This window comes from Alosa sapidissima, chromosome 22 (genome assembly GCF_018492685.1).
Source record: "Alosa sapidissima isolate fAloSap1 chromosome 22, fAloSap1.pri, whole genome shotgun sequence".
NCBI lineage: Eukaryota > Metazoa > Chordata > Actinopteri > Clupeiformes > Clupeidae > Alosa > Alosa sapidissima.
Window position 1 is genome coordinate 28637379 of NC_055978.1, and position 26999 is coordinate 28664377.

The window sequence follows — 26999 nt, forward strand, 5'->3', positions numbered from 1 at the left end:
TGTGTGTCTGTCTTTTTCTTTGTCTTTTCTTTGTCTTTGGCTGGGTGTGCAATTGCAGTTACACAGTTAACACATAGGTATGTGAATGTTTATGTCTATCTGTGTATGGGGGTAGGGGCTGAGAGAAAGAATGTGTATATGTAGGTATAGGGAAAAAAAACCCTGTCAAAATATTTCACTTCAATATAAGCAGGGCTAACATGTGCACAAGGTCATGTTAAGATGGCCCTGTTGACTGGGTGGTAATAAGCAGCAGCGATGCAGCAGGCTGTCTCTTTGTATGGCATGGTTTAGTCAAGATGACTCAATCTTCCTTCACTGGGTCTTCAGGACCCAGACTTTTTCTCTTGATGCAATTTGAGAGCTGAGTGTAGATAAGAAAGATGTGAGCTGTCTTTGTGCTCAAGTCTGACCCTTACCTGTCTGCTTCGAAACCTTCTTCAGTGTACCTGACTGTAACCTCATCACGGGACATGTCTGTGACAGTCCGCTACAATCCTGTTATCTTTCTCTCACACTCTTTCCACCTCATCAACTCGTCAACCCCCAAATTCCTTCCCCGTGACATCAGTGGCTCCGCACGCGCCCAGTTTGTTAGTTTAGTGTAAAGCTCTCCTGTTTGGTGTCACTCTGGCCCGTGATTGCCGGTCTGGAACAACACCATGCTGGTATGCATGGAATGTTGAAAAACATGGATTAGCTCATCCATTTGTTGTCTCAGCTCGCCGTCTGTGATTCTTGTGCTCCATTGTGGACATCTCTCATGGGTGTCTCCTCTGGGGCCCGTACGAGCAGTAGCAATGCATCTTCAACTCTTAGTCCATGTCAACGGCGTGGTTGTCTGCCCTGTGGGTGATGGTGACTAGACCCCTGCTCCTCCTCCTCCATGTCTCAGTCCAGACAGACTGAGGCAAGACAAATATTGAGCGCATTTATATGCTGTGTTGATGGGAACGGTCTGATACTGTCCGCTGCATTCTGATGATCTCATTTGATGTCTGGTTTTTGTAAGACCTAAAAATTGTTTGAATGATGTAACAGTTTACAGGCTGCTTCTACATGTTGTTCTCTACATGACACTGTCATTTAATATGTAAGCAAACATTTATGTTACAGGACATGCTGTAAAATGCCTTTTTATTGTTTTGTCTTTGGTTTTGCTGAAGTTGAAGTAATCAGCCACTCTTCATTGGTTTTGGCAAATTTACCATGGTAAACACTGCCATCTGCTGGTCGGGTTAGGAATGTTGATATTATATGTTTAATGTCTGAAATTCTGTAGATGTCCAGTGGGGGGTGACCTTTATCCATAAATACTTTTGTAGCACACAGTGGTGATGGTCGAAAAGCTATCTTTCACAGTTGTCAACTATGAATTGCCAATTATGTAGGTATTTGGTTAATTGGTTTGTGTCATGATAAAACATAAAAAATATGTTCTGCCTCACTTGCTCTCCTATGACGGTAAACTAAATATCTTTGGTGTATGGGTGAAACAAGGCATCTTGGGCTTCATTTGATAATCTTGGATCAACATTAATCAATGAATCGAAAAAATAATCAATATATTTTAGTTGCAGTTGTAACTGTGATCAAGGCTTTTGGACAGTATATGGTCCTTGTGCATGTCATGTGGTCAATGACAAAGTATGTCATGACAAAGCAAGCACCGTATCCTACAAAAATGGGAAGGGTGTAGCCTACTTACACATCTGCTTCTACATGAAAGATAGTAGATTATTATATCATGATTGCTGTTTGCTGTAGGCCTACCCATACTTATTTGAGTTAAACTTTAACTTTGTATACACAATGACTAGAGTTTGCAAATGCAATGATTAGTTCAATTAAACAATCTATAGTTTATAAGGTCAGTAAAAAGGATCCTGTTGTATAAATGAATGGCTACTGAATTTATTATAGCAAGAACTTGTTACATAACAGGCATACTCGCACATAAGACATGTAAATACTCGCACATAAGACATGTAAATGTTTCATTTCTGTGTCATCAAGTGCCACACGGAACACTGAATGGAGGTTGAGTCAGTACAACTACAGTAATGTTCAGAATATTAGCCACATTGTGTATAAACAATAGTGTTTTATGCAAATAAAAAAGCAGTGTATGGACCGTATGTTTCAAGCATTTTGTATGAAACATTGCTTACTACTGTATAAGTAATCAGAATGAATGAATCAGAAGAATAACAACATAAATACATTCCCATGTATATCCCACCCCTGTGTATGTACCTCCTAGCTGAAGAAAATGTTGAAAATCAATGTACATTTAATAGCACACTGTAAGAGTGTGCTCTCATGCAAAACAAACGATAACATATTTAATAGCACGCTGTAAGAGTGTGCTCTCATGCAAAACAAACGATAACATATTTAATAGCACGCTGTAAGAGTGTGCTCTCATGCAAAACAAACGATAACATATTTAATAGCACGCTGTAAGAGTGTGCTCTCATGCAAAACAAACGATAACATATTTAATAGCACGCTGTAAGAGTGTGCTCTCATGCAAAACAAACGATAACATATTTAATAGCACACTGTAAGAGTGTGCTCTCATGCAAAACAAACGATAACATATTTAATAGCACACTGTAAGAGTGTGCTCTCATGCAAAACAAACGATAACATATTTAATAGCACACTGTAAGAGTGTGCTCTCATGCAAAACAAACGATAACATATTTAATAGCACACTGTAAGAGTGTGCTCTCATGCAAAACAAACGATAACATATTTAATAGCACACTGTAAGAGTGTGCTCTCATGCAAAACAAACAATAACATATTGAAGCCAAGAAAGGAAGAGACATCAACAAATTCTTGTAATTACGGTCGTAAAGTATCCTCGTATTCATTTGCATTCTCAGCCAATGATAAGGAAGTGAAGTGTGCTGACGATTTCTCATTGAGATTTTACAGGAAGTTTGTGTCTGTGACGCATTTCTGTTTTGCATGGACTGAGCTGTTAAGGGAGTTAGGGCGTTGCCACAAATAAGGAAGATACACGAATCTTCCTGGTTCTGAATCACACCTGCTTATATTTACTTAGGCAAAGTAAAGAGATAACAGACTGATGATGAGACAAATAAACTGATGAGTGACCACTAGCAGAAAAGCAGTAGTTCATCAGATAGATAGATAGATAGATAGATAGATAGATAGATAGATAACATACACTACAACATAAACAGAATGATAAATTAACAAATCCACATGACTAAAAAGAACTGTTAAAAGATACTAAATATACTAAAACAAGGATCCACATGAATGTACTAAGGATGTATAAGCATGAGGCGCTTGCAGTGACAGGGCAGGGACTGACCCTGTGATTCAGTATGCAGAATAATGATGTGTATCATTATAGCATGTTGTATGTTTTAGTGTTGGTATACATTACCAATGTTGGTGCTTAGGCCTAATAGGGCAAAAATGGGCAGCCGTGGCCTACTGGTTAGCGCTTCGGACTTGTAATCGGAGGGTTGCCGGTTCGAACCCCGACCAGTAGGCACGGCTGAAGTGCCCTTGAGCAAGGCACTGCTCCTTGAGCGCCGCTGTTGTTGCAGGCAGCTCACTGCGCCGGGATTAGTGTGTGCTTCACCTCACTGTGTGTTCACTGTGTGCTGAGTGTGTTTCACTAATTCACGTATTGGGATAAATGCAGAGACCAAATTTCCATCACCGGATCAAAAGAGTACATATACTTATACTTAATAGGTCTTCCAACTGATCTACAGGAAAAGACATGGACCTACTAGGCCTGTGTATTGGCAAGAATCTGGTGATACGATACTATACTTATCACAATACAGGGGTTATGATTCAATACATTACAATATATTTCGATACTGTGCGTAAATGTAATATAATGCATTGTATTTTTAAGTTTAATTTTAGAAAAACTGTGATATTATAATGAAGACACCTGTTTTCCCTTGACATTTTTTCAGTAGCAGAGCTGTTATTCGCAGAAAGTTGGTAAACAAGCTAAGCTAGGGGGGTCCGCCAGCACTTCTTTTAGGCGAGGATGCTAGTGGTGCATCTAATCTAGTGGTGGATGGTTTAAACACAACTTAGGCGAACAACAGTCTATCACAAATCCTTTTCATGTAAACTTATTACTTGTAAACTTTTCATGTAAACTTATTAAAAACTCAAAATTATGTTTTTGAAAATCTATACACTATTGCAAAATAAAATATTGTGATACTCACGTCGTGTATCGATTTTTTTCTTACACCCCTAGGAAATACTTCTTATTAGTGAGTGCCGGTAAGTGTTAATGTTGCTGAAACATAAATGCAAGAACTCAAGTGTTTTATCAAATTTGTTTTATTAACAGGCTTCACATCATTCTCAATACAGCAATGACATTATCCTTCCCATCCTTCCATGCACCTAGAGCACCATGCCGTAGGTGGAGTTGTTTATAGCGCGGTCCAAGACACTATGTTTGTTTACCATTAAAAGACCTGTGTCAGTGTATGAACAAAGAGGTGTATGGGATTAGAATGGTGGACTACACCTTTAGGGTTTCAGTGGTCATTCTCTCAGAGTGCCACTGTAAAAGAGCTATTCTTACTCTCAGATGACCCATCATGAATATATGAATAAATAAATATAAACTTTAAAAAATAGATAACAAAAATAAATCTTTCATACAATTTCTAGTGCAATGCTTATGTACATACTGAATCAGATAACCATACCAGGCTCTCAATTCACAAATGTCTTTCATCAAGCCAGACATGACTAGAAGTGTTGAAATGCTGAAATGTTTGAAGACTACAACTACAACTACAAAAAATATATCATAAATGGGTTACACTCTCAAATTAGGTTTGAACGTACACTAGTTTGAACAATTCTTGGATCCTTGCAGGCTTAAATGAAAAACTCACCCACATGAAGTAGTGACATTACAGTGACAGAAATACAATTAAACTGCTGTTAAATCTTTTTTGACCCAATTCAATATATTTTTATTTTCATTCTCAAAATTATCCTCAGTAGTTGGGTAATTATAGTAAATGCGTGGCAGTGCTTTTTGAGGAGAAGATGGAGAAGATTTCACTGAGCCTGCAATAAATGACTTTGACCTTGAATAAACAGATGCTGAGCATTGGGCTGAAAAAGGAAAGAGAAACATATATTGTCAAATGATGACAGTTTGTCTTTAGGCACAGAATGGATAGGCTATTACTATCTATTCACAAAACCCACCTACCAGCATTAAGTTGACCAGCACCAACATTGCTGCACAACGTCCCACCGCATAGTCTCAGATAAACTAAACCAATACATCATATGTTAGCACACACTATATATAATACCTCCATGTTAGTAGAGATGTCTTATTTTAGCAGAACATTAGCACTAAGGTTATTTCCACAGCGTTAAAAAGAGAGATGTACCTACGTATGATAGTTGTGAGTGCGATTCCAACCACGAAGAGCACCACGAGTAGTGCAGTCAGCAGTCCCACAGCTGGTGCAACTATCCACACAGTCTCCCAGTGGCTACTGGTGGGCGCAAAGGCTGGTGCCTCTCCAGTCGGAGCTACTGTATAATGAGGGGGACACACCAGTCAAAATCTTTTATACAACAATTGGGTTCTATGGAACTATTTATTTGTTTCTGATTGGCCGAGAGACGTTCCATGAGTTGGAATATCCCTGGACATTTCAACTCAGACTTTGCACAGCTAATAATAAATCACTCAGTTAATGTTAGTCATGTCACATATCGTCCAGGACCTTCCAGATCCTGAGCCGGGTTTTCCTGTATCGATAGATAGATGGATGGATGGATGGATGGATACTTTATTGATCCCCAAGGGGAAATTCAAGAAATCTACCTGTATCTACCTGGCTGGCTGCACTTTTAAGGTGCTCCATTCCCAGGTGATCAACTCCATGTCATGTTTTTCTGCTGCTGACCTACTGCATCTCCTGTCTCCCTGCTTTGCTGCTTAGCACACCTGTGTCTGATTACTATGGTGGATTTTCATGATTTAAAGAGACGTAATCATGGGTTTCATAATGGTTTATAATATTGCATGGGTTTTCATGTTTTAGAAGAATGTAGTCATGAGTGTCATAAGTTTTTATGTCACTGCATGTGCTGTGAGCAGGGTGAGGTCATTGTATCTTGTGTAGGCCAGACCAACTATCAGAGGAGTGGGGTGAGTGGAAAAGTACTGGGGGTACCAGGATGAGAGCATCTCCTCCTTACATGGTCAAGAGAAGGGGGTGTTATCCAGCTGGTGAGCACTGGATATGACAGGAAGTAGGAGGCCGTTGTGTCTTATGATTTAGGGCCTGTCCAGCTAGGAAGAGAATCAGATAAGAAGGCCCTATTTCCCCAAACTGGAAAGAACCAGAAAACCTCTATTTTACATATGTTTCCTATGCATTAGACAGGTTTGCATATAGTTTTATGCATGATGGGAAGATGGTTTCCACCAATGTAAGCGACCCTGCTTAATGCTGATTGGTGAAAGGTGTTCTTGGGGATGACGTGAGAGGGTGGCACTTCTCGAGGGCCAAGGGGTATAAAATATAGTGTATAGCCCTCCGTAGGCAGATTTCGTCGGGGGCCCCAGCTGATGACATCTCCTCCCTATTGCTTTGATGGTTGGTCTGGACTTTGGTTAGGCTGTACTATCATTGCAATATGGAGAATAAAGATCAACAGTCTTCAGAAAGTCTTCTGTCTACATTGTCTCCTTCAGACGCCTTGTTCCAGAGTGCTAAATTACTAAATAGTCAAGTGGTAATTGTTAATTGGAAAATTGGATTCAGAAGTGGACTTTTTCCACGACATTACTTAAATCAGGCACAGTATTTAGGCCGGGCTCTTGGAATCCATCAGTGCAGGGTTATCGTGCCACGCCATCTTGTTGCTACTGCTGCTCTTTCCCTGTGGAATTACTTTTTGACCTTGTTGGACTGAACTTTGTTACTAAACTTTGGACTGTTATCTGACCATGATTTTGGGGATTACTGCTTTTGGACCTGGACCTTGTGTGTTGTCTTCACTCATTGACTTTCATTTTTTGCTCTGCCATTTCCTGCGGTTTTTCTTGAAGCGGTTCTTGTTTCCACTGAACATTAAATTACAGTTAAACCTGTTACCATTTTTGCTTGTGTCCTACTTTGTTCTGGGTCCAACCAGTACCTCTGCCCTACCGGACGTAACAAGTCATAAATAAAGAAATTGTGATTAATAAACCTCTGGTCACATATGGCAGTCATGAAAGGCAAAGAGCCCCCTGAGACTGCTGACCTCAACAGAGAAGGCAGAAGGCTTGGTAGTTTCACTGACCCTATTGACTCCTGGCACACACCTCACATATGAAGTTGTGTTTGTGTTGTTTGTCACGTCAGCCACATGAACAAGCAATGAGTCTCATTCCTCTAGCCTCTCCTTAACCACTCCACACGCCACTCATGTAACAAAATACATTGGTGAGGACATCAACACTTTTATCCTCATCAGATAAGGATTGTGAATGGTTGAATTCTGGCATAATCTCTTTTCTATCAAAAATACTAAAAGCCTTTTCCCTTTTACAACATTTAAGATAATAAAGATTTGATAAGGTATGTTCTACCCAACATACAAAGGTTTCAGGCCCAGTCCCTACTCAGCTAAACAGTTCAATTCATCAGCAAGTTACATAGTTCAACAGTTGAACCTACAGGATTTGAAGTCACAGTGGAGAATTGTGGCGGCATACTTCACATCAACTCTTTTTACCTGTGAAAACAGGAGAATGGATATTATGAGAATGCTTCTGATAAATATGCTCTATACACACACACACACACACACACGTTGTGTATATATAATATATATATATATATATATATATATATATATATATATATATATATATATATATATATACATATATACAGGGGGCGCAGGAGATATTTTGAAAGTGAGGGGGACCAAATTGTGAACACAAACCCATAGTGAGATCAGATTTCAAGATATCAGATCGCCACCTCTGGCCCACTTTCGACCATTAACTTGCGAGAATATTAAGATAATACCATTGATTGTTTTCAAAATATTTTTTGATAAAAATGGTCAAAACTGTGAGATGAGCACAACGCCAGATCTGCCCTCAGACCAGCTTCTTGCTATGTGCAATTCTACTTTTATTTATTTATTTTAGATTTATTTTCATTTATTATTTGGGCCAATGGTAGAATACTCTAAAAGCAACATGGGATGTTGATATTTTATGAAGCCATGAATGAATCATCATGCCTATGATCCAAACATAGACTACATGATCAAATAGCCTAGTTAGGTCTATACCTAAATTGTCTGGTATAAACCAAATCAACTCTCCACTTTGTGTTTGCAGTTAATATTTATGCAACGTTAGAACATGTTGGCTTAACAAGTTACCTGTCCAGAACACAGAAAATTGCAACAGAAAGTTGACTAGCCTACTACTATTTGTTCCAACAGCATTTAAACAAAGCATTTATAAAATAAAATTAAAACTCTAGTAACTGTACCACATTATCCCAAGCTTCAAAGAGCTCCTCACGTCTGTGACAGGCAGACGTGACGCCGCTAAATTCTCAGCTTGTTTATACCCCACACTGAACGGTAAGAACGCTATAGGCCCATCAATCTGGGGTGTGGTAGCCTGCTCTCTGGGATGTATACCAAGGTAATTGACGTATCCAATTTGTGTCTTGAAACTAAGTTTGAAGCCTGCGCTCCCGCACTACCAGACTCACCAACAGCTTCATACACCAAGCTGTAAGGATGCTGAACTCTCTCCCTCCTCTCCCCCCTCCACCCTCAGCTACATAACATCCTGGACATTGGACCCACAAATGGCCGCCTGCACTACTCCACTTGCACACTTTGCAACTGAAAACACAGCACTTCTGCTGCTCTTACATAACTTGCACCACTATGCCACTTTCTTTCTTACTTAGGTCAAACAGAACTACCCCAGCCTTTGATTGGCCTGACTTTGCACTAGTATTTTATTGACTGTCTATGCACAATTTCGACCAAATTTTGCTGCTCCTATTTTTTCATTATATGTGCCCTCTTATTTACTTATTTACTTACTTTTTTGTTTACTTGAATGTTATGTTTGTCTGTGGACTTAAATTGGTAAAATATGTCTTGTCTTCACCGTGGGATAGTGAGAAACGTAATTTCGATCTCTTTGTATGTCAGGAACATGTGAAGAAATTGACAATAAAGCTGACTTTGACTTTGACTTTGACTTTGAAATAAATGTCTTAGAACAAAAACGTTGTGTATAGACTTGTATTTTATAGTTAGGCTAGTAGTGAAAATGAGTTGATCAGTAGGCTAGTTGAGTTTGTTATTCATAAACATAACAGCTAATGTCATGTTGAGCAGGAGACTATAGGCTACCATAAATCCTCAAATTATGCCCGGGATTGATTCTATTTATAGCCGGACATAAAGGCAGGTTCCCATATACAAGACGGGGTAACAATTGCCTATACCAACAATTGCCATCAGTCCACCAGCACTAGAAGACATTGTTTCGATTTAAGTCAATGAAATAACACCTCTTCTTGATATTTTATTATATTGTTGGTTGGATTAATAGCCTACGGTTGGCAAAGAAAAGTCGTTTTCCTACCATGGGTCTTCAACACACGTTTTCAAGCTCACTCTCTTGCTGCCCCTTTCGAGGTAATTGCCAGGCTGAAGCCTACTACATTTAAAGATAATTGTTGCGCGACTCAAGGCATTCCAGCCTACGAATTTAATAAAAAGTACTAAATCATGCATAATTAAACAATAACTCAATTTAGGCTACATGGCTACGCAAAAAGGTTTCTATTAAGCTACAGCACAACCCCTTTTTTTTATTCAATGAATGGCTGCCTTGTCTTACAATAATCAGCGCCACTTGTTTCACTTCAGTGTCACAATCCCCACACTTTTTCAACTGCATGAAACATAACAGTGAACCATCAAATATCTCCCAGATTTCAGTGCCCATCAGTCTCAACATTTAGCAATATAATCCAACAGTCCAAAAGTAAATTAAATCCCAAACCAAACCGAAAATGTTATGCTTTTGATAGCCTACCGGTATGCCGCTCCAAACGAAACGCATGTCTAAATGCAGGTTAGAAATTAAAAAAGCCTGCCTTGAATAGCCTACCAGCTTACCTCAAATAAAGATGCTGTGCTTTGCAAAAGACCCCAGCCATAATTTGAGGATTTACGCTAAGCAAGTAGCCTGGACTATTTTATGATGGTTGTTAGTAGACAAACTGGCTTCAGATATCCAACAGAGTGAATATGAGATTGTGCCGTCTTACACTGTAGATAGCTGTGGTTAGTGATGTGATGCTGTTAATGGGGAGTTTTACATAGTTAGCGCAAACCCTATAGGTTATTATTTATTTGGCGTACCTATAAGTCTTCAGCACTGCGGGGGACATATCCCCCACGTCCCCCGTGCCGTCTCTTCAGCACTGCGGGGGACATATCCCCACGTCCCCCGTGCCTCCTGCGCCCCTGCATATATATATCTGTCAATTTTCACCTGACATTAGTATTAAATCAGGTAATCCACACAAAAAAAATCCAAACATTAAAGTCCATAAATAAAGTTATGTGTAATGAAGTGGACTGATACAGGAAAATAGTATTTCACACGCCTACAAACATTTCTTAAATACTTTGTGGAAAAGCCTGTTTGTAATGACAGCTTTAAGACATTTCCTGTATGACGAAACGTATAAGTCGCAGTATTCAGGTGTGTCTTTAAATCTTGAAGATTCCAGGGGTTGTAGCATCCCTTTTGTGAATCCTGATTTTTAGTTCCTTCCAGAAATCTTCAAAACTCAGGGCCTTGATTTCCTTTCTCTGAAACCAATTGAGAGTTTCCTTTGCTGTATGCTTTGGATCTTGGTTCTGCTGGAAGGTCCACCCACATCTCATCCTCATCCTGGTGAATTCACCCGGAAAAAATGGCTCCATTCTTCACTCCTTTAACTGTATGAAGTCTGCCAGTACCATGAGATGAAAAACTATGGAGTCAAAATAGGGTCTTAATATTGAGAGCTTGTGTAAAGATGTTCACATGTGTAATAAAGTTTTGCAGCTGTGCAAAAGGAGTTCTGTATGTGCATTTCGTACCTGTAGAAATATTTTGTACATGTGTGAAAAAAATATGTACCTGTAGAAATATTACTTGTGTGAAAGAAATGTGTATTTGTAGAAATGTTTTGTACATATGTGGGGGGGAATGCGGATCTGTAAAAATATTTTGTACACGTGTGCTACTAGGGCTAATGTAACTCGTCCGTTTGTACGTTGCCCAGCGAATAAGTAGGCTTAATTCTTACATGTCTTAAGTTAAAGAATTGAAAGAAATAGGAAATAAAGAAAACGCTTGATGGTTTATCCATTTACATTCAAACGGTTTATCCATTTACATTCAAATCTTGCCATAGACTTTGCCTAAGCGCTTGCTTGCTTGGTAGTCTACCGTCCTGTTCAGTCTATGGTTGCTATAGCAACCGCTGCTGTGCTTCATAAACTGACGAGATAACCGTGCAATTGACCGATCCCAAGCCCCTCCTCCCATTGTCAGTCCCATAGTTACTGTTGCTAAGTCGGACAAGTTTGCAGGAAAGTGTGCGAGAACGCGTGTTCAACATGGGGACGCAGCACCCCCATTTAGCCGAGTGCAACAGTGTATGCTGGATTTCTGGGCGTCAAGTAATCTTGATATATTCAAAAAACAGAGGCCAGAAAGGCCTTCAGTATGCAGATGGACACATTCACAATGTCTGCTGTTATCAACGAGGTGGAACACCACAAATTGAGGACAAACAAATCCGGTGTCGTGGATCTTAATGGGATGCATGTTAACTGGGGATAAACAATTAGCACGTTATCACGAGCAGGTAGTTTACCTTATTTGCTGCAGATGTGACTGATTCAATAAACAGGTCTGTGCAAAAATATGGTGTTGACGTGTCCATAACAAAATCTAACCATATTTCGAGGATTAATAGAAGACTGGACCAAGTGCTGCAGATCCAAGTTCCCACGCAACTTGGGAGAGTGACTAGCCAAGCAGCTCATGTTGGGGAGGTGGAGAGATAGCTTCTCTTCGGTAGGCCCGATAGCCTACTTATTATTTTGAATGGCTGCTTTAGAAGGAAGAGTTCAAATAAACATGATACAAGTGTATTGAAAAGAAACCACTCCGAGTTCAAACCCATGCCTATCACGTTTGACATATCTGCAGTTTGCAGACGTGATTTGTCTTGCACTAGACTTGCCCGCTTATGCTATAATTAATTTAAACGTGGGCAATGTAGTAGCCTAGGTCTAATATGGGCGATTTCGAGACTGCATAGTTTTGAATCTGCACATGATTCGATCTTTAGAAGACATTGGCTATCTCTCGTTCAGCCATCAATAATGCATCGCAGTATAGGCTATTATTGCGTTTGTTGAAAAAAGGATCATTAGCTTATTTCTGTGAACAGTCTTCTATCCCAAGTTAAACATGGCAAGGTAGCAAAGCTGAAAGTATTCTTGTTGTGTGTAAGGCGATACGTGATTGAAGGTGTATTCTTTTGCGCGTCTTCCAATCGTATGCATATGCGAGTTCAGTTCCTGCAAGGTAGGTATAATTTTTTGCGTAGGCTTATGTTGTCGTTTCATCAGTGGAAACCAGATTTAGTTATGTTTTTGTGTGTAGCCTAGTTATGAACACAAATAAATGGAACATTTTCGTACACACTCAGATTTCTTTACTGAAAAGTAGCAGCCTATCCGTTATGCAAAGTTAGGCCTATGTGTGTTAACGTTTCACACGGTCAGGATATCGGATGTCACTTCTACAAGTATCCCAGGCTTATCTTTGAACCTTTTTGAGCTCTTTAGTTATTTAGTTACTTAAGCTACTCGCAAAAGAAGCATTATAGCATTCGCATAACTGGCGTATTGTCATACCGAATGGCCACTAGAAAATTCAAAATTGACCGAGGTTGACCGAGGTCCTCCGAAGTCCTCATTGTGACATAGCAAAAGGGGGCGGGGCTTGGGATCGGTCAATTGTGGTGAAATACTCCCGAAACACAAACAAAACAAAACAAAACAAAATGTACCTATGTAGGAAAATGGAATATTGTTGTATTCCAAACAATAAACCAACAGTCCTGGAAGGGCATTACTACGGTTAAATCTCACTATAATCTCCTAGCTGTGGATGTCCCATTACAACCCATTCATTAGATTTGTCTTTTTGCCGTCCACTAGGCTATTATTATAGGACTTTTGACCCTAATTTGCAAAGGGTGATAAAATAAACGTATTCTCATATCAAATAATAATAGCAGATAAACATAAATGTGAGTACAGTATTACTGTTTTATAATCATGAATGACACCACTGAATCACCTTTTCGGAAATGGAATGAATAATTAAACTATTTCGTCAACATTACTGCTAGCTAGAAGCTAACCTACAGTATAACGTTACAGTCTAAAAAGCGGATGGGAATAGCTAACGTTAACATTACGGCTCCGCTTCAACCCTTTTTGCGATCGCAGTATAAAGCTGCCACATCACTCTTAATTAAGTTATAATCTTGCAACCCCAATCAAAGAGTATACCAGAGAATTTCTAATGAGACATTATAGACGGGCTTTGAGTATAGAGCTGGTAAGTCCCGCCCTTTCCGCTGGACCTCTAGATTGAAAAATCGTCAATGCAAGTGAATGTGAGAAAATAATTATTTTCTGGTCCCGTTTGATTTGTGCCATGAATGTGAACATATGTCGTCTGTGAATTTTTAATATAATTTTTCATGTTACGAGTTTGACAGTATATTATATGATTCTTCGGCTATCAGTTGTGGAAAAGACATAACGAGAAAGACTACATGTCGCCTGTGACGTGAGCTAGCTTTAATCGCTAACATTAAATGAGATGCTAGTTTTTGTAACGGCAGGAATAAACACACATGGTAACAAAAATATTTGAAACATGTCTAGCTTCACTCAACACATTAACACTACGATACAGTGTGATTGTAAAGTTGTATGGTTCACTGTGTTCAAAGTCGATCTTAATAACCCTCTACATCTCGACCAACTGATGGTTGTTATGGGAAACTAGTGATCTGTCGTCTAGCGGAAAGTTGTAGTCCACAAAGTGCTCTCACAAAGTTTAACCGCATCAAACTTCTACCCGCTCAATTGTAGCATTCTTTACACGAAAATTTATATTAAAAATTCACAGACAACATATGTTCACATTCATGGCAAAATTAAAACGGGACAAGAAAATAATTATTTTCTCACATTCACTTGCATTAACGATTTTTCAATCTAGAGGTCCAGCAAAGGGCGGGACTTACCAGCTCTATACTCTTTGATATGTTTAGCACCAAAATCTGGGTGGTCGGTGGGAAACGCTGATTGGTTGGCAGTAAGCAATGTGCTGATTGGCTCTTCAGAAAGGCAGTAAAATTAGGGTCAAAAGTCCGTACGCATTGTAAATCAGTTTCACAAGCTCATACTTTCAGGGCTAGTCCACACATACGAAACCGATCTTTTTTTCCTCCGTCTTCCCTGAAACCGCATCAAGAATATTTGCGTCCAAACGGATCCATCTCAACACGACTCAACACGTTACTTCATACCCCAGGCCTATAGGTGGCACTGTTTCTTTACAGAAAGTGACCAAAGTTTATGCTTTACAAACAGACAGAATAGGCTATGACGAAATGGCTAGTGTAAGGAAACCAGAATTGTTTGTGTGGACTGATGGTGAACTGTCAACTGTAGTCAACTGTAAAACTAATAAACTTTATTTTACGGTTTGTGAAGGGTGCAGTCCCGTCCTTTATTTGGCTAACTCAGGTAGGCCTACTAATCACCTTTACTTTCTTTGGTTGTAGGATAGTCCGTGATTCACATTAGTTTTGGCTATCAACGCAATTAGGCTACTAAACGCAAGGCTTAAACAAGTTCTAGGCTATTCTGTCGCCACATTTATAATATTGCTATAAAACCTTCGTTAGTAACAGTCAATACGTTTGCCTGCATCAAATCGCGCATTTGCATTCAGTGTGCTACCATCAGCTTAACGTGAGTTCTAAGCGTCTTTGTATGCTTATATCTGATTTCACTCGACTGAATGCATGTATATATGTTGTAAGACATGTAAAATAAATGAATGACACTGGCACTATGCACAAATTAATGTAGCCTAAACACCGCACTTTCCTAATAACTCAAGTTCTCTCGCGTCACTGACAGTAGCTAGAATGCATTAAAAAACACTGGGAAAAAACAGTGTTCAGTCCACCAAGTCATAAGCTATCGGCGCTGCGCAGCACCAGTTGTGATATTTATCTTACGGAGTGTAATCGTAGGTAATGGACGGGCCCTCAGTGTTGCGCAAGAAAAGAATCACGTAGCGTCGCGTAGGAGTAGGCTATTATACACACACATACAAAGTATTTGTGCAGGTACATATTTTCCCCCACGTGTACAAAATATTTTTACAGATACACATTTCTTTCACACAAGTACATAATATTTCTACAGGTACAGTACATCTTTTTTTCACACATGTACAAAATATTTCTACAGGTACGAAATGTCTTTGCACATGAAGAACTCCTTTTGCACAGCTGCAAAACTTTATTACACATGTGAACATCTTTTCACAAGCTCTCAATATTAAAGACCCTATTTTGACTCCATAAAAAACAGCCCCTCACCATGATGCCTCCAGCTCCAAACCTTACTGTTGGTATGGTATTTTTAGGGTAATGCACAATGCTATTTCTCCTCCAAACATGATGTGTGACATCCAAAAAGTTTTGCTCTTTTTCTGACCAGACTATATTTTCTCAGTATTGTATAGGCTTGTCCAAATGTTGTGTGGCAAACTTTAAACAAGTTTCGACATGTTTGTCCTTAGTAATGGAGTGGTGCGGGGTGAGCGTGCATATGGAGGTGGAGTGCATTACCTATGGTTTTCTCTCTAACAGTTGTACCTGCTGCCGTCAGTTTTTGCTCTTGGGCTACTCTTCTGACTATCCTTCTGATTCCCTGGTCAGAAATGTTGCGAGGAGCTCCTGTGTATGGCCGGTTGATGATGCAGTTCCTTCCACTTGCAGATAATGGCCCCAATGCTGCTTACTGGAAGATTTTGAAGTTTTGAAATGCATCTGTAACCAGTTCCATCTTTATGTTTTGAAACAGTAAGGTTGCGAAGGTCTTGGAGAGCTCTTTGCTTTTATCCATCATTAGATGTTTCTTGTGTGACACCTTGGTGACTAAAACCTTTTTATAGCCCATCAATACGTACAAACCCAGCTTATATTAATTTGCACAGATAGGAGGGATAAGTACTCTCTAACTACTTACAGATTCCAGCTCGTTCCTTGCCTTGTTGTACTGTTTTTTCTTAGTGTGTTCAATACTATTTTCCTCTGTCATTTCACTTTATTACACATATCTCTACTTGTGGACTTTAATGTTTGGATTTGATTTATATGTGTGGATTACCTGAGTTAATACTAACGTCTGATAAAAATTTCATGCGAATAGCCTCACTGGATGTATACTTACTGAAAACAATGTTGACGCGTTCAATACTTAATCCCCCGCTGTACATATATCATACATTCCCCCGCTGTACATATATCATACATTCTTTAGGGCAGAGAATAAAAGCAGCAAACCTGAATGCAACAATTTTGACCACACATGCTGAAGGTGAGGTTGGGTACCACCGATTGATATTTCTCCTGTTAAGAGCAAATTTAGTCATTCAGTTCTCAGTACAAAGACATTTTTCCAAAATATCAAATTTAACATTTTCAACACCAATGTGGGACACATGATTAAACTTTCCATAAAGACCACTGGTCTATAAATAATGTAAAAATTATGCTTTATGTTTTTTTTTTCGTACGTCTCAACCCATCCCCAGCAAATAAATCAGTCTGAATGGAAGTAGATTATTACTTTAAAATAAACAGTGTTCTACAAAGTGTTCTAATCACTTCTTCAATCATGCAGATTTTAATCTGTACCTTGTCATAAATTGATCAAATAGCCATATGAAACTGGACATGAAAGACTCACAACATTGAGGGTGATAGCATCTTTGTTTTCCTCACATGCTGAGGGCCCAGTCATGTGACAGAAACTTATCAAAAGCGTAGGTCTGATCTTTGATGTCACTACCAGCTGCGTCTTGCCATTTTCCATGGCCACTCCTATGTCCCATGCTATGAAGGTAATAAACATGCATGATAAGATCATCCTGGTAACTCTCAATTTATGTTCTTTTCAGGATAGAGCATATCCAAATAATGAGTGTGTTGTCAGGACCTGTTTGTGGTACGCATCTAACTTAACAGCAACGTAGTTTTGTTTTTCCCTCTCAAAATGGCCTCAAACACATTTTGATGGCTCACTGATTTATAATAGGGAGAAGGGCGTCTCTGCCATTGCACTATGTACTGTAGCCTTGTGTAGGCCTACTGTGTTGCATAGTGACCCTAGTCCTCATTATTTGACACACCCTTTAGCATTACTTTCTAACGTTGAAGGTATCACTCTCATTCATTCAGCCTTATCATTAAGGGTAATTCTCATTTTCATAGACTTTCATGGAAGGCTGCACATTGAAAAATGGTGCGAAAGGGGTACACATACATTGAAATGGTTGAATACAATTTGGGGGTTAAATACAATTTGTTATATTGTGTTGCTTTAAGGTGGGTGTGACATTAAGATTCGCTTTAAATAGAAAATGAGGTCATAGGTAATAATAGGAACCTACCTGTAAAACCACTGCCAGCAAATGGACACTTTATCCAGGTAGCTGTTTTTGTAGTAAACTAAACCAAAGAGCACAGGTATTATTACACTGACGTCAGCACTGAGTGACTCCACTGCTGCTTGATGTCATTATGGAAATAAAACTACAGACACAAAGACGTTCCCAGAATTTCACCTTCATGCAAAGTTGTGGGTGTGGATCCACTGTGGAGAACAAAACCTGCAACGAAATCCAAAATAAAACATGAATATGCAGTAAGCCTATATTTATTACTAGTTGTGTTGTACAGGCCTCACACCTCAATCACAAGAAGAATGAAGAAAAGAAATGCAGTCCCATGTATAACCCGTCCCTGTATATTAACATCTAGGTAAAAAAAATAAATAAATAGAAAATCAATGTATAAATTTACATCTGGCAGCTATTTGAACGGTATTGCTGGACAACCACATAACTGGTTCCATGTGTTCTGATTGGATGATGAAAATATGTCTGTGGATGTGGAAAAAACCCAAATAGATTGGAGATGTGCCAATAACATTGCACTTGTCACACTCAAGAATGTTGCCCAACATAGCTCAAAAAGTTGCCTTGTGCATCATCAGTGTAGGAACATATAAATCGAGACTACTATCTCTCACCTTCGTCTTGGAAACAGATTGCGTGGCTTTGGGCAGATTCTCACAGACCTCTCCGTTTCTTTGACACAAAGTGACATCAACGTCAGTCTGACATGCCGGTTCCCATGATAACATCTGCTCTACTGAATCAAAGGCCACGCCTGACCACAACTCCTCCATATCTGAGAGAGACCATTGAACAAATCAGATCATATACAAGATCAACTTTTGTTGTAGCAACACCAATGTGTCAACACGAAATGTGCCAACACAACCATTTTATTGAAATTCTCAGAAAAGGATGTTTAACATACTATTTTTAAAGGGACAGACTTGTACTCGAGGTGCATCAAACACAGAGGACCAACCCTGTAAAATGAAAGAGAATCTCATGATTTTCATATAGTTTATTTTCATGATAATATGCAACCAAGAGTTACACTGTTATTACTTACCTCAATACACAAACAAGGCAGTGGTCTGGCATACTGCAGTGTCACATTCTTTATCGGATCTTCCTTTTTTAACTGGAAATATAAACACAAAACATCTGTCAATTGCGTAATGGAAGACATTACCGCTAGCTGCAGTATGCAGTATGAACATGCAAATGACCTCATATTCTCAGAAAACCATTTCATGGAAGGTGAGCTAGAAACCCACCCAGTAAACACCTTGAGGGGCAAAAGATTTTGGCAACTTCTAAATATATTCTTATTTGAGCGTGAATAGGACAATATGGTGATAAAAAAACAAAAAAAGTAGTAATAGTTTGTGCTTCCTAAATGTTAAACAATGGCTTGAAAAATGCAATGACAAGGTATTTGTACAGTATATTTTATTATTCTGGTGGTTATATAACTTGATTTAGTCCTACCAGTTTTAACTGTCATTTGCAAGGCTTGTATCAACAGATAACTACTTCACATTTTTTGATGTGCAGTGTGGCTTTGTGTGTTCTGCATGGAATAGTTCTGCTTTTTATAGCATTTGTTTTGTGTTTGTCTGGTGTTACTGAGTAATTCTATAGTGTGAAGGATCACCACAAGCATTGGAATCCATATTTTACTATGAACAGTTCCAGTTCCCATTCAATATTTAATGATTGGACCTAGTAATGTGAATAAGTTGTTTACTAAACAGGCCTAGTAATGTGAATAAGTTGTTTACTAAACAGGCTGAAGTTTCATTTGCATATATCAGTCATCATTTGCAGCATTTTAACAAATGTAATATGATACCCATCCATTATGAGATTTTTTTTTAAGTAACATTTTTTAGGATGTAGAATGATAACGGATATTGAGTTTTGTCAAGATAAAAAAACGATGTACTCACAAGTACATAGGTTCCAGTTCCACGACAGAAGTATCCCTTGTGACACAGCCTGAGGTTGTAGTCTGTGTTCTCCAGCATGTTGGTCACTGATACAGACAGCGCTCTTCTCTCAGTGTCCAGCTGGTATGTGATTTTCCCTACTACCACAGTGACATGATGATTATAGATTCCAGTGAGAAATAAGTGGTCTTGTATACAAAGCTAGGAAATTATTTTTAAAAATGTACAGTACTGTGCAAAATGTTTAAGCTGCTATTAGATTTGCTGCTTTAGCAATATTCTGACGACCACATATATTTATTTCTCATTCTCTTTATTAGAATACAATAAGAATATACAGGAAAAATATACACACTATTTAAAAAATAACACACAAAAATGTGTACATGGCTCTGGTTACAGTTTTAGGCCATCATTAGATTTGTTGTTTGAGCAGTGTTATAATGGGCAGTGTCATAAGGGGACAGCTGGTTCACTGTGTACATATTTCCTGTATTTTCTGGTTGTATTCTAATAAAGAAAATGAAAAATGTTTTGTCCTTAAGCAGTCTAAAGGCTCTATTTTAACGATATGAAACACACGGTCTGAACCAGAATGTTTAAATACGTTTAGGGTGTGGCCAATCCAAAATTGCTATCCTGAGGACATAAAAAGTTCACCAGATGCCAGGTGCATTGTTCAAAAGGGTTGTTATGTTTTTTAATGGATGTGTTTTTGGCGTAACATCCATTAAACCAATGAGAGTCTGTCATTTTCTTCATGAGCAAGGGAAGCGTTGGTATTTTAACAGTCAGTGCATCTGAAGGAATCTGATTCCATGTGATACTGTGTATGCAACACCAGGATTCCACTAAACTTAAACCAGGATACTTACACCTTGCTTTACTAAAACATGCTTGTGACTAGTAGAGTATAGCCTACATGCATCTGCAGTCGTCTATTATTTGAACTCATCCAAACTGAAATTAACTTGGTGGGCTGTGGTCTCATAGACAACGACAAAAGACTTTTACAATTAGTTATTTACTTTCACTATTGACTGACAAGGGGTTACAATTGAAAACATAGTATTGCTTTTTTCAGGCTAACACCAATAATGTTTAAATGACGGAATAAAAATCTTCAGTTGCCTGGGACTCATCGCTAAAGGCTGCTTACATTTTGTTACGGCCCTCAAGATAGCTGTGCTTGTGCACTTTTCGCTTTAGACCAGGTTTTTCTTGGTCAGTGACATAATGATTTTTAGTGGATGTAAGACAGCGATTTTTGGATCATGCACCTGACCACACCTATTTCTTTAATTGACACGCCTGTGGGCGTAATGTTCAAATGAACTGGAGCACATGGAGAAAAAGTTATCACTGGCTTGGGTGTAGGATAGGAACAAGACTTGCTTGGCGCCACATTGCGCTGGGTGTAAGAGAGTGCTCTAAGACTGCTCCCAAGTTCTTGGAAATTACCAATGCATTCTGGGATGTTGTTTTGAAGATCAGCGTGGTTGCATCCTGAAATGAGAATAATGACCATACACATGACATGCCTTTTTTACTTTGGTGAATAGCTCAGTGATTTGTGTCATGGAAAATTGAGTCATTTCATCAGATACTACCATCACACAGTACTGTGACATTTCTTCAGATGCCACACACAGTTGTAGGATCACAGTTGCAGAATGTTGATTGGATAATTGTAATCTAGATAGAATTCATATCATACAATAAGCTATGCTAGATCAGGCATGTGCGTGATTACCCTTACCTGGAACATTGTAGGTTTTGGAAACACTCAAATGACAGAAATCAGGGCTTGTTTTCAGTGTAACATGGACGTTTTGTCCTACAGCCACTTCAAAGCAGTTGTCTTGAACTTGAACCTGATGTGAAGAGGACCAAATATGTGTACATGTATATACACGTGTGAAATATGTCATAACTAGATGTACAGCATAGCGGTACAAAATATGACCGCCGCTCAGTCCTGTACATCCGTTCCGCGAAAAGAAATCACACTTCAATTTGTCTCCATATTTTACTCCATCCCCCACTCTTGAAACTTCTGTGCTTGTTTGGCATGCCTGAGTGTGTGTGTGCGGCTGCACAGAAAGTAGCCTACTGGTGCTGAAAAGGTGAATAGATTGTAGAATAGCCAAAGAAGATGTAGCATTGTTATAAAACCTTTAAAATCTCTAAACAATCACAAGTAGGGCAGTTCATCACAGTTCATCCATTGCAACTGGATTGATGAAAGGTCACTTACACCTGTAGGCTACATTGTATTTGGGAAAAGCAAAAGGTATCAGCATAATGTTATTTATTTATTTATTTCTAAACAAAAAATATCTCTGTCAGTTCCATGCCATTTTCAACAGCTATCAAAAACAAAGGTCATTTTTGGATGGATGGATTCTTTGTGAATGTTTCTTCTTCTACATAAGATTTTAGTCATCTTTAGTTCATGTGATACTTTATTGTCAATGCACAAATTAAGTAACAGTAGTCTGAAACGTTATTGTTAATGCACAAATTAAGTAACAGTAGTCTGAAACGAAATGCTGTTTTACATCTAACCAGTGGTGCAAATAACTGTCATGTCCAAATGGGCCTTGATGAAATGCGTCGCTAGACTGTTCATACACATTTTAACGGGCCAAAGTTGAAGAGCTGTTGTCCGTTATTGTTCGTGCAAATATAGGCTGATTCATGTTCCCTTGAATTGTGTAACTGAGGTCCATGGCTAGTCTGGCTTTCACCAGACCAAGCTCAATCTTTTAAGAAATCAAAAAATACATAGCGGGCAGATCAGGCTGGGTTCACCCAGCTACAGGTAGGCTTATAAGGTAGGCCTATTTACAACATAAATTGTCAATAGGCTATGCTGGCGACACAAATAAAATCTCCTTTGGAAACAATGGCTCACGCCTTACAGTATCAAGCGGACTTAAACTGCCATATCGTGGCGAAAAGTTGTAATAAAATTCACACAACTCCATGAGTCAAGGAAAGCGCGAATGAAGTAGTCATTTCTAAATGGGACCCACTACACAGTAGCTTAAGGTGTGTTGCTAAAGCAGCCATAATGAAATGAAGGTGTCATTGTTTGGATACTTCACACACACGTGCTTTTTAATTTCACAGACTACAACTACCAAGCTGGAATCAAAGCACATCGATTCCCCTCTCACACCCTGCATGCACTTAAAACAAAATAAACAGGCTTCTCAGTCTTACATTACAGAATTACATTTCATGTGAACATCGTCCTATCCTTATTAGACGTTCTCTGCGGTAAACTACAGTCCTTGTAGGAAGCGTCCATTGTTTTTCCAACCTACTTTTAACTTCCAACAAAATTATGTCTCACTGCAACGATGCGCCATCTAGTGGACAAACGACTACTTATCGCCAATACTGGAAATGCAGCCATGATGATGATGATGAATATTTATTTTGGCTTTCTTTTAATCCTACTAAATTTGTAATTATGTATCTGCCGTTCTAATACCGATAGTATGTGTGTGCCTGTGTGTGTGTGCATGTATATGTGTGCACCGCCATCTACAGGCCAATGAGTGTACAGTCACTAAATGTACACATAACCTAATTTTTTTTAGACCCCCCCCATGGATGAAATTCTACGAAACTTGGCATACCCCCAGAGAATGCCAGGTCAATCATACACATACAATTTGGTGCAGTTCTGAACATCTTAACTGAAGATAGGGGCGATTAAAGCAGAATAATATTGCATTTTCATTTTTTACCGGGGGGGGTGCAAATCACAAATAAGTGATTATGGGCCAGGTTGATGTGGGCTCTTGAGACCAACATACCATTAAAGATTCTTCATCCTCAGTGCCACGGTTCAGGTAGTTATTTAGGAAAAACTGCTTTTTTTGTGGTTCGGGGGGCCCAGCATGGGGGGGGGAGTGGCCCCCGGGGACGAAACGAAATTTTTCCGTAAAAGTCTAGTGGGGCTACATACCCACCAAATTTCATGTGCCCCGGTGGTTCGGTGTCCCGGGTATCGTTGACCAAAAATTCAGGAAGTAGATGACGGGGGGGGGGGGGGGGGGGACTTTGACAATCCCTATATGACCGCTTCGCTAGCGGCGATCATAAAAAGCAACAGCAATGAAGATGATTGATTAAAGAATCTGTTGGCATTTGTGAGTGCCCGCATCAACATTGTGGATGTTGATTGGCAGCGGTGAGTAATCCCCTTCCTACAGCTCAAGGCATGAACATACTTGTGCAGTGTATATCTGAAATTACATATGGGAAATCCCTGAAGGCTGAACTGTCTAAGTCACATTAATTTGGAAATTATCCATACCTCATACCATAGTCACAGACTATTTTACATACTGTACAGTATATGTTAACATGCAATTCTGGATCTGACTGAGGCATTGTACCTGCTGTGTACTGAGGTGCTTCCGAACTGCTTTAGGGAAGGTATGGGTCCTGCAGCGTTCCATCATGCCTGCTGCAACTGTGCATATGGAAACACCCTTCACATGTTCTGAGAAAGGAATCACACTCATCATTACTTCCTCAGCCAAACCTCACAAAGGTAAGTGATTACATGCTGCCTTGTACAAGGAAGGGGCTGCCTGGGGTACACATGCATCATTATTTATTTTCCTATCTTATATGCCCCACGAGCAGTATGTAAAGTATGAGAGCCACTGATGTCAAAATCTCCAGAAAAAGCAATAAGGGACTTCCCCCTTTGGGTTCACACAATTTTCACTGGAAGGCTGTGCTTTTACAATAGCTAACTTGCATACGCGTCACAGATTCTAACAGGAAAACTTCACAGTACAAGGTTCCCTTTTTTTCAAAGTGTCATGACCTCCAGGCAGCCGACCATTCAACTTCCAGTGAAACTCATATGATCCTGACAGGCGGCAACTCAGTCAGGAAATGTTACTCAGTGAGAAAGTGCTACATACCATTCATCAACAAAGTACTCCTCACTTGGAGGAAAAGTGAGCACTGCTGTGGCCCTTCACATTTCATTACTGTAGAGACACTCATGTCGAGGGACACATTGTCTTGGAGGCCTTTGGGAGGTTTCTTGCATTGTGGAAAATATACTGTTTTAAACACACAAAAAAAATACCTCAAACTTTGGTTCATGAAATACTTTGTGTTACATCAATTTCATCATTTTTTTTTTTTACATTTTGGAAAGAACATATTGGTCAGATATTTATGGAAATTACATTCTTTAAGATCATGAACAGAAATCTGTAGTATTATAGGGAGGGAGCTCAGAAGTTTGGCACATCTAACCAAACTTTAAATTCAGCTTGTCTAATGACACTCAAGGGTGTGAAAACGGCAGAAAATAGGAAAATAATACTCACAGTCAGACTTTGTTTTACAGCGCAATCCCTGTCAAGGAGACAACATTGAAACACTGAAATGAGCATTTGAGGACAGGAGTTATTGAATCAGCACCAAAAAGGCTTTCTCTGAGTTTACGATTTGCATGTCCTTGCTGGTGGTGGTTGGAGATTACACATGTATGAGGAAACGTTTAACTGTAGGGGTTTGCCCAGATGACTGTAGACTATATCCTGGTTACATTGACATTGAGTGTTGCTTCTCCACTACCCTTTAGAGTAGGTGCATCTGTCAACCTCATAATAAAATGTTATCTGAAGCTACTGTAATTTTAGTTATTTACTGTGGAGCGCACATTTTCTGAACTGACTCTGCCCTCTTAGAAGAAGTTTGGTCTGAATCAATATCTTCCTTTACTCCCTTACACAAATAACAATCTCCCTCTCCCTCCATCTCTCTCTCTCTCTTTCTCACCTGGCATTGAGCCACAGCTTGTTGATATGGCAGTCACACACATTCAACCGTAATGACGGCACACCCTGGAATGCCTTACACATCCTCCAACCAGACTCATGGACATTCATGGATGCCCACACACACACGAGTGCTTCACCCATCTCTGGGGTTCATCATCACACAGGGGTAAACCTAACCTGGGGGTCCCTCCTGTCATAGGACCATGGTTCACACTATCACTCTAACCTTTTCATTCTTTCACTAAGCTCACTTTAAACATACTCACTAGTCTAGACCGGTCTTGATTTGGATGAAGTGTTATGACCTGAACAGAACTGACTTGTAAGCCAAGCAAAGTAGTTACATAGTGTGCAGTATACAAATGGCAAATTGGAGCTAGGAAGATCCATCTACATTTTTATTCACTTAGCACCATTTAACAATCAACAGGTTGTACAGAGCCCAGGATCACTTGGACATAAAGTAAAAGAGGAGTAAATTCCTCTGATACAGATAAACAACCCTATGAGTCATAAATTCACCTGATAGCTATGACTCAGCTTAAGAGTTTCAGAGATCAAATATAACAGCTCCGTCACCATGAGTCATCTACGCATGGTTATCAAAGGATGTCGTAATCAAATTATTGTTCGTATGATGATGGTCATATTTTAAATTTGAAGTGTAGTCATTGCTATATATGGAAAGTGATAGAGACTAAGTATAGACACCATGTTTTCACAGACATATAAAAGCATTATGCATTGCACATGCATAAAATGGATGTGCATCCAAATAATGTTGGAGTGGTGCTGCGTATTAGATCTCCTTAATATACAATATTGACCAGTCAAGTGCTACAGTAGATTTTTGCATTGATGTCATTCATTGGTGGGTGGAAGCATAGTAGTCATAGCTATGTATGAAAAGTGATTGAACATGCATAACATGTATTAGCAAACTTTTTGTGAAACACCAGTACAGTTTGATCAAGGCTCTTTAGTTTTACAGAGAACAGTAGACATAAATACAAATGAAAGTACCCTACCTGATTACAGTGTGATCCACAACGCTGGATGGTCTCAATCCTGTAACCATGTGACAGACAACTGTAGAGACTTAGGAGCCACAATACAGCAGATCTCATCTTGTCTTAAGCTTTGCTATACTGTCTAATCAGACACCTGTCCTAACAGTGGAATAAAGTGAAATGATCTTCAATTCATTTTAAATAAAACCTGGTTTTCAGGGGTGGCAAGTATTAATATTCCTGTTAAATATCTCTAATAGTATTTCTTAACAGTCCTGGCAACCTGTACCAAACAAATCTCAAGAAAGTTATG

At 39.2% G+C, this 26999-nt stretch overlaps 1 protein-coding gene across 3 annotated transcripts; it reads right to left on the reverse strand.

Moving 5' to 3' along the window:
* Positions 1-4382: 4382 nt before the first annotated feature.
* Positions 4383-26999, reverse strand: il17rel (interleukin 17 receptor E-like). Of its 3 annotated transcripts, XM_042078658.1 has the most exons (18): positions 26705-26999; positions 25221-25248; positions 24804-24947; positions 24264-24370; positions 21608-21722; positions 21310-21354; positions 19849-19988; positions 18966-19037; positions 18825-18879; positions 18532-18692; positions 18065-18109; positions 17891-17948; positions 17188-17333; positions 16782-16847; positions 7731-7788; positions 5446-5589; positions 5255-5317; positions 4383-5154 (listed from the first exon to the last, which is right to left on the reverse strand). In XM_042078658.1, the coding sequence occupies exons 1-18, from the start codon at positions 26801-26803 to the stop codon at positions 4967-4969; spliced, it is 1734 nt and encodes a 577-aa protein (XP_041934592.1). In that variant the 5' UTR covers positions 26804-26999; the 3' UTR covers positions 4383-4966. The 3 variants fall into 3 exon arrangements, 2 of the variants coding, with proteins under 2 accessions (XP_041934592.1, XP_041934593.1); XM_042078659.1 differs by lacking the exon at positions 21310-21354; XR_006026410.1 differs by lacking the exons at positions 4383-5154; positions 5255-5317; positions 5446-5589 and adding exons at positions 5957-6020; positions 6856-7668 and having other exon boundaries at positions 7701-7788.